This window comes from Trachurus trachurus (assembly GCF_905171665.1).
Source record: "Trachurus trachurus genome assembly, chromosome: 3".
Classification (NCBI taxonomy): Eukaryota; Metazoa; Chordata; class Actinopteri; order Carangiformes; family Carangidae; genus Trachurus; species Trachurus trachurus.
The window spans coordinates 33,500,207-33,516,563 of record NC_139893.1 but is presented as its reverse complement, the minus strand read 5'-3'; the positions used below and the strand labels follow the sequence as shown (position 1 = coordinate 33,516,563).

The window sequence follows — 16,357 nt, the reverse complement described above, 5'->3', positions numbered from 1 at the left end:
TGTCAGCTGATTACTGGAGAAATTCTACTTTTGAGCTCCACACAAAATAGTTTGAGAAAATAGTAATACAGTTTTTGCCAACTGCTTACACCCAAAAAGTGAAAGACCATGTCCAAAGTCCGGCCCGGGGGGCCAATTGCGGCCCGTGTTCAAATGATCTATGTCAATAATGTGCGGCCAGCCTAACCCGCCAGCACCTACAAAAAAAAAAAAAAACACGTACACTAAAATATAATATAGTGTAAAATGTAATATGCAATGTTGAACCTAGATATGTTTAAGCTTCCTGAAAGATTTTATTTCCCAGACAGACTTTTTATTCATTTTATGTGGTCTTCAAATATGAAAAGCAGAGTGATTTTGGTAAAAACTTGTTTAGAATTATTTGTATTCTATGTGAAGAAATGAAAAGAATGTCAAGAATGTTTTTCAAAAAAAAAAAAAAAAAAAAAGTATTAACCTCTTCATGCAGAGGCCATTTTTGGCAATTTCCGCCTGTTTTTGTATCACTGCAATTAAAGCTTTTTATTTACAGAAGTACTAATCCCACAACTATGGTTAATGGCTTAAATGAAAGAAAACCTTTGTCCCTTTACATCTATATCTATAAAATATTGAATTGAGTCATTCCATAAAAAAATGGGCTTCTGAAATTACAAATTTTTTTTGAAAAAAAAAAAAAACGAGTTTGAAATTTTTGGTGAAAAGGTGATATATCAAAATCCTAATTATAAAACAGGTTGAATTTTACATATATGGTTCATACACTCCCTGTCCACATGTGTACCAAATTTTAGGTTGATATGTAAAACTACTGAGGCACTATAGAGTTTTTCCAAACAGTGTCCCTTGGCAATGTCCAGTGTGCAAAAACTGTCCAAAATTGTCCAATTTGGCTAAAATGCACACTGCAAGATTTTAGTGAGATTTTTTTTTTTCCAACAGATAACCTATTGGGGCCAATCACACACTTGATGGCTTTTAGGAACACCAGTTACATAAGTAAAATGCCATTTGAAAATTTAATTTATGGGGATGAATATTTAGTGTCCAAAACCCATCCAAACAGGAATTTGACCTATTTTCGCCTGTAATATATTGTTATTTTCCTTTAAAACTCCAGAAGTAAACATCCCACAACCATCAGTGATGGCTTAAATTAACAAGGACATTTGAAATAGTTCATTTTGTCTTTTATTATTATTTTAATTAAACTTGGGGCAGTAAAAACACACTTTTTGTGGATACTTGTATTGCTTACATGTTGACACTAGGGGGAGAGGGAACCACAGGAACCAGCTGGGTGCAGGCTTAAGCTTTGCCCAATCAGGGATCATTATACATCAGGTCACACCTTAGAGTCTCTGCTATTGGACCAAAAAGTTTTCACCCCCGTGACTTTGATTGACAGGCGACGAGAGATGCGCAAAGCGGGTGCGCAGTCTGACGGATAATAGCTCATAGCATTAGCACTGCGGGTAAACGTAACCTACGATGGATTATCTGGTCACGATGGATAAAATCAACCAAGCCGGTTTTGTCGAGCACATCTTCAGCTTGAAAAAGAGGGTAAGCTTGTAATTTTATTCAGTGTTTTAGTGGGTCTATTATTGATTATTGTCCGTATTTTTCGGCACTCGAAAATGACTTCCGGGTTTGTTTGTGTTGAGTGAGCAGGCTTGTTTAAAACTTTGATGGGGTAAAAACTGCATTTTTGTGCTTTGCTTTTGTTTATATGACAGTAAACGATTTTATTGGTGGTGAAAGAAGAGGTGTACAGATGGTACATATGTGTTTAAATCACCTTCGTGGTTGACGTAACGCTGCTTGTGGGCTGCCGTAGTCTGATATTGTTTGAGACATTTTCAGTGACTGTGAAAAAACCGTAGCACCTAGAAACTTCATTTTTTTTCTACATGTTGCCGAAAGTGTCCTTAAAAGGTCTGTGGTGGAGTTTTCATTACACCATGCCTACTTTTCGTTGTATTAAGGACGCCGTTCATGTGTTATTGATTTGGGACGCCGGCGTCCCAACCACTAGGGGGCCTGCGTGAACTTAAATAGTTGATTTGCTGAATGGTCGGCCCCCACACATTTTCACCTCACGGAATGCAAAAGGTTTGGACACCCCTGGCTTAGACCAAAGCTTCACAACCAAAACCTCTAAGCTGAAACACATTGTGACCATACTTAAACACATTTTCTGCTTTGCACTTTGTTTGCAATTCTTCAACACAGCAGTTGCAGAACATTACACACAGTTTCCTACAGTAGACACACCCCTCAAAAATGAAATACCTTGTTATCATTGGGAAGACACATTTATTTAAAATGTAAAACACATCTGGTAATTGGAAACACTTCTGCACACACCTGAAAGCACTAACACAGAAAACTCAACACTTTTTGTGGAAAAAAAAACCTGTCCGCTGATTACTGTAGAAATTCTACTTTGCAAAGTCTGAAGTGTTTTGTGTAAAGCACATCAGTGTGTTGCTGTTGATTTGAAAGTGTGTATCATTTTGTTGCTAGAATTACATTTTTAGAAAGGATTGTTAGGTTTTGATTGCAGTTTCATTTTGACACAGCTGTGGGGTGTTTTACAGTACAACTAGTGTTGCTTGTGTGTAGAGGTTTGAAGCGATCGAAGCAATCGGCAAAAACTGTAAAGTTTAGTTTAGTTTAGTTTATTGTGCGTGGACAGTCCCAATTACTGTAATCAACTGCATCAAATGACAGTAAAAAGGGCAGCTTTAGCCAGCATGGCTAATATTCTGCTGTAGTCGCTGGCCAGATGACAATGGGCAGTACTGTTACTGGGCAGCAACAGATGGTAGACAAACACAGCTGATAACAAGAACTTATCAGTTTGATTGACTTAAACATTAACTGAGTGAAAAAGTAGTTTCTCTTTTACCTTTGGAATCATTCATAAAGAACTGTTTGAAGCAGCAACAGGAGCAGAGTTGTTGTCTTGTGTTCTCATTGAGTAACGAAGGACAAAACTTAAAATTACATCAAACTTTTGGAGTTTGTCGACACAACTAACAGTGACACAGGTATGTTTTATCTTTTAATCATGGTCTTGTAACTTGTTTATGTCTTTTGTTGTACTGTTCATCCAGTAAAATTATTCATTCATAACATCACAAACAATAATTTAGCAGGAATTATGTCTGGCTCTGTAATGTCTCATAATGTAATACAGTTTTTCTTGATTGTTTACACACTATTTCTGGTTCTTGAGGCACAATGGCCTCAACATCTAACTCATGCACCAACCCCCTGAACCAAGTCTGCTAAACTACAAGCACAATTCCTGCTTTACACTCAATTTGCAGTTCTATAACACACTTTTTTCAAAACACTACACACAATTCTCTGCATTTGGCACAATTTTCATGGAGAAAATCTCTTGTTTTCACGAGTAACACGCTGTTATTCAAAATTCTAAAGTTAGTTTCCCTATTATGCACACTGATACCCTGCCAGTAACTTGAAACTGAAATTAATTTTTTTTTTAACTGAGTACAGTCTAAAGAGACAGACACTGAAAAAAAGATGGACACAAAAAGAAATCTTAAGTATGACATTGAAAAACATATACTTTTAAAAATTCAAGTAAAATATTGTAATTTTCTATGCATGTACTTTATTTTTCAGTGGAACATTTCTCAATGCCAACACTTGTTTCAGTGTCAATACAACTTTAATTGCAATGACAAATTATGTTTTAAATGCCAAATTTTACTGTCAGTAACCTGGCTCCATATATTGGCGCCTTTATTTGAGAGGTAAATAATGATAATACAACACTTTCTTCATAATATGAGCTATTATTACATTATGAGCTGTTATTATATTATGAGCCGCTTCAGTGTAAGGCTCATAATGTAATAAGTTATTACACTATAATATTATGCGCAAAGACGTTATTACGTTATGTGCTCATGATTTTATTACATTATGAGCCGATTATTACATTATGAACTTTTATTACATTTAAGTTATCACATTATGAGCCATTATTACATTATGGGTTGCTACAGCCCATTCTCCCCTGTCATCGTGGTTACCAGAGTTTATCAAGAAGTTGAAACTGAATCTGTAGCTTGTGGATTTGAATGAGATTATTTACAAAGAAGGTGAACACCTAGAAATCACATGTTATATACTATGAGTATATACTACTACTATTCTCTGTAGTTTCCCAATCTTAAGATGGTAACTCCCAGTATAAATCAGTTGAGTACTTGTTGTGTGATCCTGCTGACTGACAAACCAACCAACAGAGATGACTGAGAATATCAGCCTTGGTGTGAAGTTTGTTTTATTCTAACAAAACTTTCTTTCTTGTAGACCTGCTGATCTCATCATGGATGCTGCTGAAGAGCTCATAGATAAAATCCTCTCCTGGGTGGATCTGCAGAAGGACTGTGCAGACAAGTTGAAGGAACTGGCCACTGAACTGGAGGAAATGAAGAAGAACGTGAACATCACTAAGGTTGTTGGAAGCTCAGTGACTGTAGGTGGAGCAGCTGTAGCCACGGCAGCAGGTGTATTAACCCTCTGTACTGGAGGCTTAGCCATACCGGCTATAGCTGCAACAGGAGCGGTAGCATCAGGCCTTGGCCTTGTCACCAATGTGGGTGCTGATGTCTTTGATGCCATCATGGCCAGTTGCACCTTGAAAGAAGCAAAAAAGATTTCAGACACAACCGAGACTCTTAAAAATGAAATCCAGAAGCTGATGGAGTCCCTGACAGACCAACAGCAGGATGACAATCTTCCTCCTGATGAATATGTCATGGAGCGAATCCTGAGAGCGATGGCCAAACGCAACGGGCTGATACTGAAGAGAAAAGTCCACTTGATGAAACTAGTGTCTGATTTGCCAGTGAAAAAGATCTCGCAGGCAGGCATAAATTTAGAGGATCTGAAAAAGTCTGTCCTTGATTTGTCCCTCCTTCCAGAGTTTGTTGGACAGTTGGCCATTAGTGAAATGACCAAAGTCGCAATGAACAAGGCAAAGAATCGTATGATCAGGAAAGGTGTCACCAAGGCTGCTTCTAAGGCGGGGCTCAGAACCACAGCCAAGGTCATCGGAAGAGTAAGTATGAAAGAAACTTTGAACATTAAGTTAATGTTCTCTTGTTATACTGAACTGAACACCTGTTAACATCAGAGTCCAGTGATGTGGTGTTGCTAACGTTAGCATCAGTCAAACCTGTGATTATATATGAACCTGTCTTATCATATCTAAAGGTTGGAAGCAAACAGGATCTGTGTTTCTATCTACAGCTTCACAGAACTAACTAACCTCTAACCCTAACTCTAACCAGTTCTGCTTTCAGTTAAAAGAATAGTTCACTCAAAATTCAAATTGCGCTCATTATCTACTCATCCTCATGTCGACCAAGGGCTGGGAGAAGTTTCAGAGTCCTCCGTGGCTTCTCTGAGTTACAGGGGGTCTCGACGTAGCAGTGCATGTCAATATAACAGTTGCAAATGGATACCAACTGTCTTCATAACAAAAAGACACACCAAAAAACATCCAAATACCTCCATGCTGCTAGTATGTAATGTCCGTCTTGTATTGAAGCCCCGAAATGCGAAATTGTTCTGAAAAAAATTTAATAAGTCTATATTTCAAGCTTGTTTGGAGCGGAAGCTCCTCTTCCTGGTCCGTCCAAATCTCGCAAGATTTGCACCGGCGTCAGTAAATGCACTGACACCGGCGCAAATCTTGCCGACAAATCTCAACATGTGCTGCATGGAGCCCCGCTGTAACTCAGAGACGCCACGGATAACTCTGAAACTTCTCCCAGCCCTAGTCGACATGAGGGTGAGTAGTAGTCAGAGGGGGGTATCATGCACCCCCCGGAAATATACTTCTAACCAGTGTTTCTAGATTGGAAAAAATGTGTAGAAAATGATGAGCTATGTTAAAAAGTTGTCAGAATGTCCCATGTATAATTTTTATGCAAATTAGTGCCGCCATTATCGAAAAAACCTAATTTCACTATATCTCAGCCAATACTGCAGATATCTGAAAAAATAAGGTGTCTAGACCCATGTTTTGGGGGTCAGAGATCACAATAAAACTATTCATAAAGTGATCACATGTTGGTGGCATGCTAGTAAGCAAACCTAACCCTTTTACCAATTACAAGACGCCAATATTGGAGATACCAAATAAGGTGTCTAGACAGAGGTTGTTGTGTGTTTAACCAAGGTTTATTTGGATCAAACATCATAATAGAACTCTTCTTGATGTGACCACTCTTCTCTTTCCCATGTCAGATAAACAGTCAAGTAAATGGTTCTCCACTATGCATCACTCATCATCGTTTTCACTGAAATCTTCAAAGTTAAACTCATCCTCTCCTTCCTCTTTCTCCTCCTCTTCCTGTTCATGCTCTCCAGTGTCATGGGGATCAACCAGTGAAGTTGGTAGGACAGGACCACAGGACCACACCGGTTTCAACACTCCTTCATCAGTCTTCATCCATCCCTGCCCCTCATCATAGGGTTTTGGTTTTTCCAGAATAGGTTCATCAGCTGGCTTGTACAAGGCGACACGGTAGTTCACACGTCAGGCATGTGGCTTCAGAGCAGAGTGGCATGGAGGAAGATGAGCCAGGTCAACCTTAGACTTGCAAGTGAGTTTCTTGTCCTCCCCCACCATGTTGCGTAGCAACTTGGCACGGACAACATCCACTGAAGACTCACAACTCTGTCCAGACATCAGACAGGTGAATTGCTCCAACTGCCTCAGCATCTCAGGCTTGACACTCTAGCAGTCACTGAGTTGTCTGAATACGTGAAATTGGGTATTCTTCTTCAAGGGCCCCACCTTCCTTCTCCCTTTGATGGCACTGGTACAGTCTTCTCCACTGAACACATAGAACCCAAGAAGAGTGGTGCGGTAGTCTTCTCCCAGGGATTCTGCAATACTACTACTGCCTGGCTTCCGGTGCACCTGTCCCCACTGATGTTGAGATGGACGTGTTACAGTACGAGCAGAAGCTGTGGGCAAGGCTGCTAAAGCTGACTTCATCAGACCCCTACAGTGTGAAGATCCAGGAAGCTTCTCAACATCTCTGAGCTTGCAGAATCCCTGGGAGAAGACTACCGCACCACTCTTCTTGGGTTCTATGTGTTCAGTGGAGAAGACTGTACCAGTGCCAAGTATATATTTTTGGCTTTTTCATGCCTTTATTTGACAGTACAGTTGAGAGAGACAGGAAATAGGGAGGCAGAGAGGGGGGGAATGACACGCAGGAAAGGGCCGTCCGATGCGGGATTCAAACCGGGGCCGCCTGCACGAGGACTATAGCCTCAATATATGGGGCGCCTGCTTAACCCACTGCGCCACTCGACGCCCCGGAAGGTGGGGCCCTTGAAGAAGAATCCCCAATTTCACGTATTCAGACAACTCAGTGACTGCTAGAGTGTCAAGCCTGAGATGCTGAGGCAGTTGGAGCAATTCACCTGTCTGATGTCTGGACAGAGTTGTGAGTCTTCAGTGGATGTTGTCCGTGCCAAGTTGCTACGCAACATGGTGGGGGAGGACAAGAAACTCACTTGCAAGTCTAAGGTTGACCTGGCTCGCCTTCCTCCATGCCACTCTGCTCTGAAGCCACATGCCTGACGTGTGAACTACCGTGTCGCCTTGTACTAGCGAGCTCATGAACCTATTCTGGAAAAACCAAAACCCTATGATGAGGGGCAGGGATGGATGAAGACTGATGAAGGAGTGTTGAAACCAGTGTGGTCCTGTGGTCCTGTCCTACCAACTTCACTGGTTGATCCCCATGACACTGGAGAGCATGAACAGGAAGAGGAGGAGAAAGAGGAAGGAGAGGATGAGTTTAACTTTGAAGATTTCAGTGAAAACGATGATGAGTGATGCATAGTGGAGAACCATTTACTTGACTGTTTATCTGGCATGGGAAAGAGAAGAGTGGTCACATCAAGAAGAGTTCTATTATGATGTTTGATCCAAATAAACCTTGGTTAAACACACAACAACCTCTGTCTAGACACCTTATTTGGTATCTCCAATATTGGCGTCTTGTAATTGGTAAAAGGGTTAGGTTTGCTTACTAGCATGCCACCAACATGTGATCACTTTATGAATAGTTTTATTGTGATCTCTGACCCCCAAAACATGGGTCTAGACACCTTATTTGTTCAGATATCTGCAATATTGGCTGAGATATAGTGAAATTAGGTTTTTTCGATAATGGCGGCACTCATTTGCATAAAAATGATACATGGGACATTCTGACAACTTTTTAACATATCTCATCATTTTCTACACATTTTTTCCAATCTAGAAACACTGGTTAGAAGTATATTTCCGGGGGGTGCATGATACCCCCCTCTTCGTACTAGACTAGTAGATAATGAGTGAAATTTCAATTTTGAGTGAACTATCCCTTTAACTGACCAGAACTTTTCAGAGTTAAGGTTAGAGGTGAGTTAACTTACCTTAACTCTTACCAGAACTGGTTTGTGTTGGCTAACTAACTAACTAACTAACTAACTAACTAACTGACCTTAAAGCAGAAGTAAGCGGAATATTTGTGTTAATATAAGTCTTAAATAGTTATATCTTCCGACAGCAATCACTTACATAGAGTGTTTGGTCTGAAACACGGGTCTGTCAGTAACTCTGATCTGCTGTAAACCGAGGAGAAAACTTCTTGTATACTTCCTTGTATCCTACAACCTTTATCCAATGAGGAGAGAGAACGGCATGAAGGGCTGTGTGTGCAGCCAAGGGATGCACGTGAATGTGGTGACTAACATCGGCTGCTAACATCGGCTGACAAGAAGTTAGCCAAAACGACCGGATCGCTTACTTCTGCTTTAACTTAAACTTAACTTAACCTAAACTTAAAGTTAACTAACATGTTGTTAACTTACCCACTGAACTCAGACCAAACCAAATAAAGTGAAGTGGTCGCTTTGACCCCACTGATGACACCAGCAGCTCTTTCAGTAAATGCAGGTGTTGTTGGTCTGCAGGTTGCTGGAGGAGCCATCGACCTTCTGTTCTCAGTTCCTGAGCTGATTGACAACGTTCACAATCTGGGGGCGTGTGAGAGTGAAGTCAGTAAGAACCTGAAGCAGAAGGCTGAGGCCATGAAGAAAGCCTCACAGGACATGAAGACAGAGATGGACAAGATTGAGTGAGTCTTTGAAAATGTTCAGCATCACGATGGAAACAAATGGAGCATGATGAGTTGACTCTGACCAGGGGTTTAGGTTTAGTTGATCTGGATTATGAACACAAAGCCTGGATCTGTTGAGTCTCCTTTGTAGTGCAGCCCTCTGGTGTCCAATCACAGTGTGACGAGACGTCATGTGACCTCTGCTCTGATTACAGGGAGCTGTGCTGCAGGCTGGCTGACATGAAGTGCATCAAGAAATACATCAAGAAGAGCTCTCGCACAAAGATGATGTGTTTGTCTTGTTCTTCCTCGAAAACCGCCCAATGAGCCGGAGCCACGGCAACAACATGTAAAGCATCTCAAATTAACGTGACAGACTTCCTGTTTTACCTGTGTTGATGTCATACCTCATATGTCAACCAATAACCTCCTGCCTGACATGTCACTAAAATAAATTGATTTTAAATTATTTTCATGGCATTTGTTATGTGTGTGTGTGTGTGTGTCCTCACACTGAGCAGGTGTGTTGCAGTTGCAGTTTGATGATGATTGGACTGTAGCCACGCCCCCTCTCATCATCGCTGCACAGGTCGCCTCAGGTGAACCCAACGCCGGGATTCCACTGGATGCGGAACGATTCCGAAACGGGTCCGCTACGGAACGGCTGCGTACTCCGACTCCGTCAACTCACACCGGTTCCGTCCGTGATGTTGATTGTTGCGGCTCCGCCGCACAGCGGGAACACGTGATCTCGCGATAAAGCAGGTTGTAGTTTCCATAAAGTGAACCACAAAATCAAAAACAATTAATTTAATCCAGAGGAGTAGTAGAGAAACAACTTGGTGCTGACCTGACTTGATTTTACAATCACTATCTCCTTGTCCATGGTGTAAACGGGGTGAAATGATGTCTGAAAACCTCCGAGCTGCTGACTTCAGGCCGGTCGCTGCCCATTACAACGTTTTCAAGGTGTAAACCAGGAAATATGCTCCGCTGTAAACATGGTGTATTTAATTTTGAAAATTAACCGGGTGTTTTATTTTGTATTTTGCCCGCGATTTCCTGTCATACACGACCTGCTCTGTGCTGATTGATGCGCCGTGCTCCGGCGTCCGGCAAAAATAGAAGCTCTGCGTATCTTTTGCGAGGGCTGCCGGATGCCGGTGCCGTTCCGGACCCACGACGCAGCGGACCCGGAGTCGGTGGATGCTGCCACGGTGATTATAATTAATACGTAACGGCTCCGCCACCGTACCGGAGCGGATCTGCAGCCGTTCCGCATCCAGTGGAATTTAGGCGTAAGGGGATTCCAGAAAGCAGGTTCAACAAAGGACAATATAACCTGCTTTCTGGAATGCCCCTCTGTTTCTGTGGAGTCTGTGTGTGTCTGGTGATGGGTCCAACAGGTAGAAGGCGTCACCCTCAGGTAAGGATGTTACAAGTTTAAGACTTTTATCACTGAATCGTATCCAACAACTCAGACGTGGTTTCTGGTCCTGTGCTGCGTTCACTGACCTCACTGTGCACCAACAACAGGCTCTGCACTCTTCAACAAACTGCTGTGTCTGTTCAGCAGCTCTGCTGGACAGGACACTCTGTGTGGAGTAAATGTAGTGCAAACATATTTCATGTCTAGTGACAGTGACATGAAGTCATTTTGTCGCAATATTTAGCGGCCGCATCGTCACGCGACCATAACGAAAAACTGAAAACAAATAAACTATAATCTCTCCCATCTCAGGTAAATTCTAAATTCTAAAGAAAAAGAGAGATGCTCCGTGATGCCTCCTTTACGCACAGCTGTTTGTTTATGTTTTGATCTGTGCACACGGGTTTAAATATAGGTTACTAAATATGAGTGTCTTTATTAACTCATTGAGTGCCTCGCTCCTTTCCAAAGTTTTAGTCAAGTGTACCGGCAATTAAGACCATTTTTGACGATTTTTGTAGAGCCACAGTGTATTCTATATTATTGCCACCAACACATACTGTGGCTCAATTGAAAGGTTTAACTTAATGCTTCAAGTGGCCACAAACCGTTTGTTTCTACGTGCCTCCGTTCCTGAGAAAAGTCAAGCTAAACATGGCTGGGTTTCACCAAAATCCCTCCTTTTTATCTAGAAAAGGAGATACAACGTCTTTTATGAAAGGTGCGCTGTTTGTGTCTGTCGCTCTTCTCACACTCGCATTTCTGGATCAAAGGGCTCGTATAAGATAAATATATACAACAATTGTTGTTCTATTCACAAAACCACCAGCGGGGGCGGGGGGGGGCGCCACTAAACAACAATAACACAGACGCACCGTGCCGTGTCACAGCTTCTCGCCGCGGAACGTGAGGGTCTGTCGGCCACAGCGGCTCGGGAAGACCGGTCCCGCCGGTGGTCGCGGTCCGTCTGTGGTTCGGGTCGGTGATGCCGGTCTGCTTTGGCCCAGAGACCATCAGATTTTACCGCGGGAGGACTTTGGGGAGGACACGGTGTTGCTCCAGATGAAGACCGGGCGGACTGTCGGCTGAGAGCTTCCTGTTTCTGCTCCGAGCAGCTCGAGCAGCTGGAGCCTCGCCGGTGAGAGCAGAGCAGCTGCTGCATCCACATGCAGAACTCGTTTGCAGAAGCCGAGTTATGATAAAAACTTCCAGATCATGAGCTGTCATGTGACTTTGATCGTCATCTATTTCAGTTCTCCTCGTCGTAGAGTCCCCAAATTTACATATAATGTGTATTAAAGTGTCTATTTTCATAATTTAAAAAAAAAGCAAAAAACGTAAAATTACGTTTTTGGCACTCAACGCATGGGAACGAAAAACGAGAAATTACGTGGTTGGCACTCAATGAGTTAATGGGAAATGGGTGTGTGTGTGTTTTTTTTTTTTACTGGGCAACAGCTCTCAATATGTCAGAGCAAACCTGGATAACATCATAACCTCCTCCCAGACTACTTTTGCATCATCAGCCCGTGAGGTCTGTTCGTGCGACCATATATTCGGACACTGCAGGCTTGGACCGGACCAGAACATCAGTTTCCTTCCGTCTCGCTGCTGCCTCCCTCTTCCACGGTGAAATCAAACTTGCGCCTCGCGCGTGGCGGATTTAAAGGCGAGGCGAGGAGCTCATTTGATTGGTGAAGAACGGACTCGGCTGTGTTAAACCCACTCATACCTTCTCTCCGCCCTCTATGCCACTTGCACTGGTGGGAGGGAAGGAGGCGGGATGCCCAGGGCAGATCCGCCACGCCTGCGCCTAGTTTACGAAAATAGAGCCCTCTGAGTTCACACCTGAACAGGACAGACCGGCTCAGTACCTGCTCTCGTGATCAACTTTCTGTAAAGCCTTGTCGTCCGGCAGAGTCCTGTTGGATTGTTGTAAACCACATGTTGTTTACAAGAATCCAACAGGAATTGATCCTGGTCTAAAGGTTTGTGGAGATTACCTCCATGAGCTGAACAACAAACATCATTAAACACTAAAACATGTTCAAGATTTCATGATAAAAACTTAATTACACACAGTAAAAAGTTGTGTTTGTGTGTTTGTGAGTGGATTTATTGTAGGTCAAACAGGAACCTACCACCACACCATTAGAACCCAACAGTATGTGGGTTTACAATGGACACAAATATTCCAGTTTTATATTTGTTAAAAGCTCAAACTGAACACCTAACCATAACCATACAAAGGGCGGAGTGGGACACCAAAATCGACCAGGAAAATTCTGATAATTCTGAAAATAGGTACAGTGGGTATTTTAGGTGCTGTAAGATCATATTCCAAAGACAACAAAGACCTTTTTAAATGTGAAAACAGTGTAGACCTATTCAAGATTTGCGTTTGGGTAACAGTGCCATATAACAGGCAAAACCCTTATTGGCCACATCAAAGTGAAAGAAAGAAAACAAAACACGTGACAGCTGATAACAAGATATTATCAGTTTAAATATTTCAGTCAAAACACTTTTCATCCTTATGTAGCAGGACGCAGTCTTTGGTCCCGTGACGTCACTCGGGAGGCGGCCCCAGGCAATTGCGGTGGGTGAATGCCGCATAAAGGGGGGGTGTATCCCCTTTTCGTTGACCCATCCACACCACTAGGCCTCAGCCCTGATTGGTCCCCCTTCAATTTCCCCCAGTGAATGATTTCTTTTAATGTAGATTTTTAAAGAAATTATGGTGGCACTACATAATACGGCCCGCGACTTACAGCGTACCTACCGCTCTCTTGCCGTGTAGGTTGCCGCTTATTTCACACAAGTACTGAATAACTGCAGCTCACTTTCCCCCCTGTTTCCCCCGTGCATTTACAGTGTAACTAGGCTGCGTCTTAGCGCGTAATTTACATCCTGCTTCACACCAACTTCCACAGAAGTACAGAGTAACTCTCGCTGTTTTACAGTTTAACTAGGCTGCGTCTTGGCACGTAACTCCTGTCCTACTTTACACCAAATTACACAGTAACTCTCGCTCACTCCGCCACTAATTACCCCGCATTTTACAGTATAACTAGGCTGTGTCTTAGAGCGTAACTCCCGTACAATTACGTCCTACTTTCCCCGGACTTACAGTGTAACTCCTGCCAGGTACATTAGAAATTAAATAGTCTACTGTACAATATGAGCACAGTTGCAATCCATGTTTTCCAAAAGTGTCAGCAGTGACATTTCACCTCTATTTCAGAGATTTATTATTCATTATTTAATTGTATGGTTTGGAATAGGTGAGAAATGGGTATAGAGTGTGGACATTTTCCAATACAGTAACAGGCTGGCTGGTAGTAAACTTACCTCTCTAAAATGCACATCTATGAAAGTCTAGTTCTGTCATCCAAGGGCAAAACACAAACTATACAGTAATACATCCACAATAATGAGTCATTCGGGGAGTTAGAAAATGTTTTTATTATTTATTAACCAGAAAACACATGACACATCCACATCCATGATCATTCATAAACTTTAAGTACAGTAAGTAGCCTACTGTAAGTGAGCACTGTTACCCCTCCTTACGCTGCACCTATACAGTAGCTGTCATGCACCTATACACTACTTGTCTTAGAGTTACCCAGTAAGTAGAGGGTAACGGGCTGTATTATAAAGTAATGGCTGTTACTCCCTCCTTACGCTGCACCTATACAGTAGCTGTCATGCACCTAAACACTACTTGTCTTAGAGTTACCCACTAAGTAGAGGGTAACGGGCTGTATTATAAAGTAATGGCTGTTACCCCTCCTTACGCTGCACCTATACAGTAGCTGTCATGCACCTATACACTACTTGTCTTAGAGTTACCCAGTAAGTAGAGGGTAACGGGCTGTATTATAAAGTAATGGCTGTTACTCCCTCCTTACGCTGCACCTACAGTCTAATACCACTGTAATTACTGTCCAAGTAGAGCCAGTGAGTTAAAACACAGTCAGCCTACTTAAATGTGTCACGAGATAACATCATCTGAAAGTACAGTAATATAAAGACAAAACTAACTTCAGTGTCCCTGAAAACATTAAATAACAGATTTCTAATGGCTGTTGTTGTTAACATTTATGTTCAGTGTTGAACCTTTATTGAGATCCGTTTGGTCCTTCTAAGTCTAAAATAATCAGTGAAGTCAGTTTCATTTGACAAATGTGCTTTCTAAGTTAGAAGTCAAGTGGAAAAGATCATTGTGATACTACTATCACACTAGATTGTGACACCCAGTGATGGAGATGGAAGAATGTATGGGCTCCTCCGGTTAAAAGGTTATCTTGATCCAAGTCCTTGGGTCAAGGCTGAGATGAGGGTCATGGGTGGCTCGCCATCTCCCTCGTCAGGTAGCCTAGAAACTCAAGTCGTAATTTTCCACAGGATCTCCAAAAGAAAATCATCACCTGTGCAGAAAGAGAGGTATTATTATGTAGCATCATCAACTGCATTTTCTTTGTGTGGTCATTATCATTATCATTATCACGTGAATACATTGCAGTAACAAAAAGTGAGATTGAAGCCCTAACAAGTGAATTGTATTGATACTACCGGTAGGCTATTTAATTTTAAACTACAAAGTTATTGTTTTTAAACATTCTTAACTTTTTGACTATGGATAACAAAACATATTTCGAAAATGTAGGCTACACAGTGTTACACTTGGCTATTCATTGTCAAATAACAGTCATGACCCAACTATAATGATGCTATGTAATACAGTACACTCACACAAATACAAAATACAAGGGGCCTCGAGACGAAACAAATGCAGCACGTAGGTTACGGGTAGGTGGTGAACCGAACAGTAACCAATGCCAAGTGTAGCCTATGGGAAACACACACACACGACTGGCGTCTTCTGGAGCACAAGCTAACATCGCTAGCAGCGTTAGCATCAACTCACCACGACGTTGATAAACGAACTCAGGTCCTCGGTCCCTCCCTCGCGTCCCCTGCGAGTTTAAATGGGAGTGTTATCTTTGTGTTTACAGCTTTAGTCCTCAACGTAGACATTGTGTAACGTTAATTTCACTTGTTTCCCTCCGTAGTCTAAGCGGCGGCTGCACCTCAGCTGCTCTATGATCCACGGGCCACGGCCTCGCCAAGGGGTGGTACTTCCTGGCTTAACCAATGTGAAATGTGCACCCACTGTTTGACCAATGACTGCTGGTCTAAGCAGAGCGGCAGTGACTGACACCTTGTTTGATCAATGACACTATCCCGAGCGATCTAGTGCTTGACAGTTAAAAACGTAAAGACAAACACTGCAGTGAAGTTAGTTTGAAGTTGGATATTTGACAGACATTCGCTCACTCACTCGCTTCTCAATACATTAAAAATCCATATAAAATATAAGATGTGTTCAAATGCAAAACAGGTGTGTCTCATAGAGGAGGCTTAGCCCTACCATCCTGTGTTGATTTTGAGCCAACAGGTCACATGACCTAGGAGTTATTGAGCTATAATGCTCATATTTACTGTATAAAATATATTAAAAATTCATAAAAAATATTATTTGTGTTTAAATGCTATTAAAACAGGTGTGTGTCATAGAGGAGACTTAGATCTTCTGTCCTGCAGTGTTTGTCTTTACGTTTTTAACTGTCAAGCACTAGATCGCTCGGGATAGTGTCATTGATCAAACAAGGTGTCAGTCACTGCCGCTCTGCTTAGACCAGCAGTCATTGGTCAAACAGTGGGTGCACATTTCACATTG

At 42.1% G+C, this 16,357-nt stretch overlaps 1 protein-coding gene across 1 annotated transcript; it reads left to right on the top strand.

The window, feature by feature from the left end:
• The first annotated feature begins 2,955 nt into the window (after positions 1-2,955).
• On the top strand, positions 2,956-9,596 carry LOC311006825 (uncharacterized protein). Its single transcript, XM_083999805.1, has 4 exons — positions 2,956-3,059; positions 4,360-5,110; positions 9,037-9,200; positions 9,398-9,596. Exons 2-4 carry the CDS (start codon positions 4,376-4,378, stop codon positions 9,507-9,509), a joined length of 1,011 nt encoding a protein of 336 aa, XP_083855931.1. The 5' UTR covers positions 2,956-3,059; positions 4,360-4,375; the 3' UTR covers positions 9,510-9,596.
• The last annotated feature ends 6,761 nt before the right edge of the window (positions 9,597-16,357 follow it).

Coding starts and splice junctions, on each gene's coding strand:
- LOC311006825 (XM_083999805.1), top strand. CDS start 4,376: ATGGATGCTGCTGAAGAGCTCATAGATAAAATCCTCTCCTGGGTGGAT. Junction 5,111..9,036: donor CAGCCAAGGTCATCGGAAGA/GTAAGTATGAAA, acceptor GTTGGTCTGCAG/GTTGCTGGAGGAGCCATCGA. Junction 9,201..9,397: donor ACAGAGATGGACAAGATTGA/GTGAGTCTTTGA, acceptor CTCTGATTACAG/GGAGCTGTGCTGCAGGCTGG.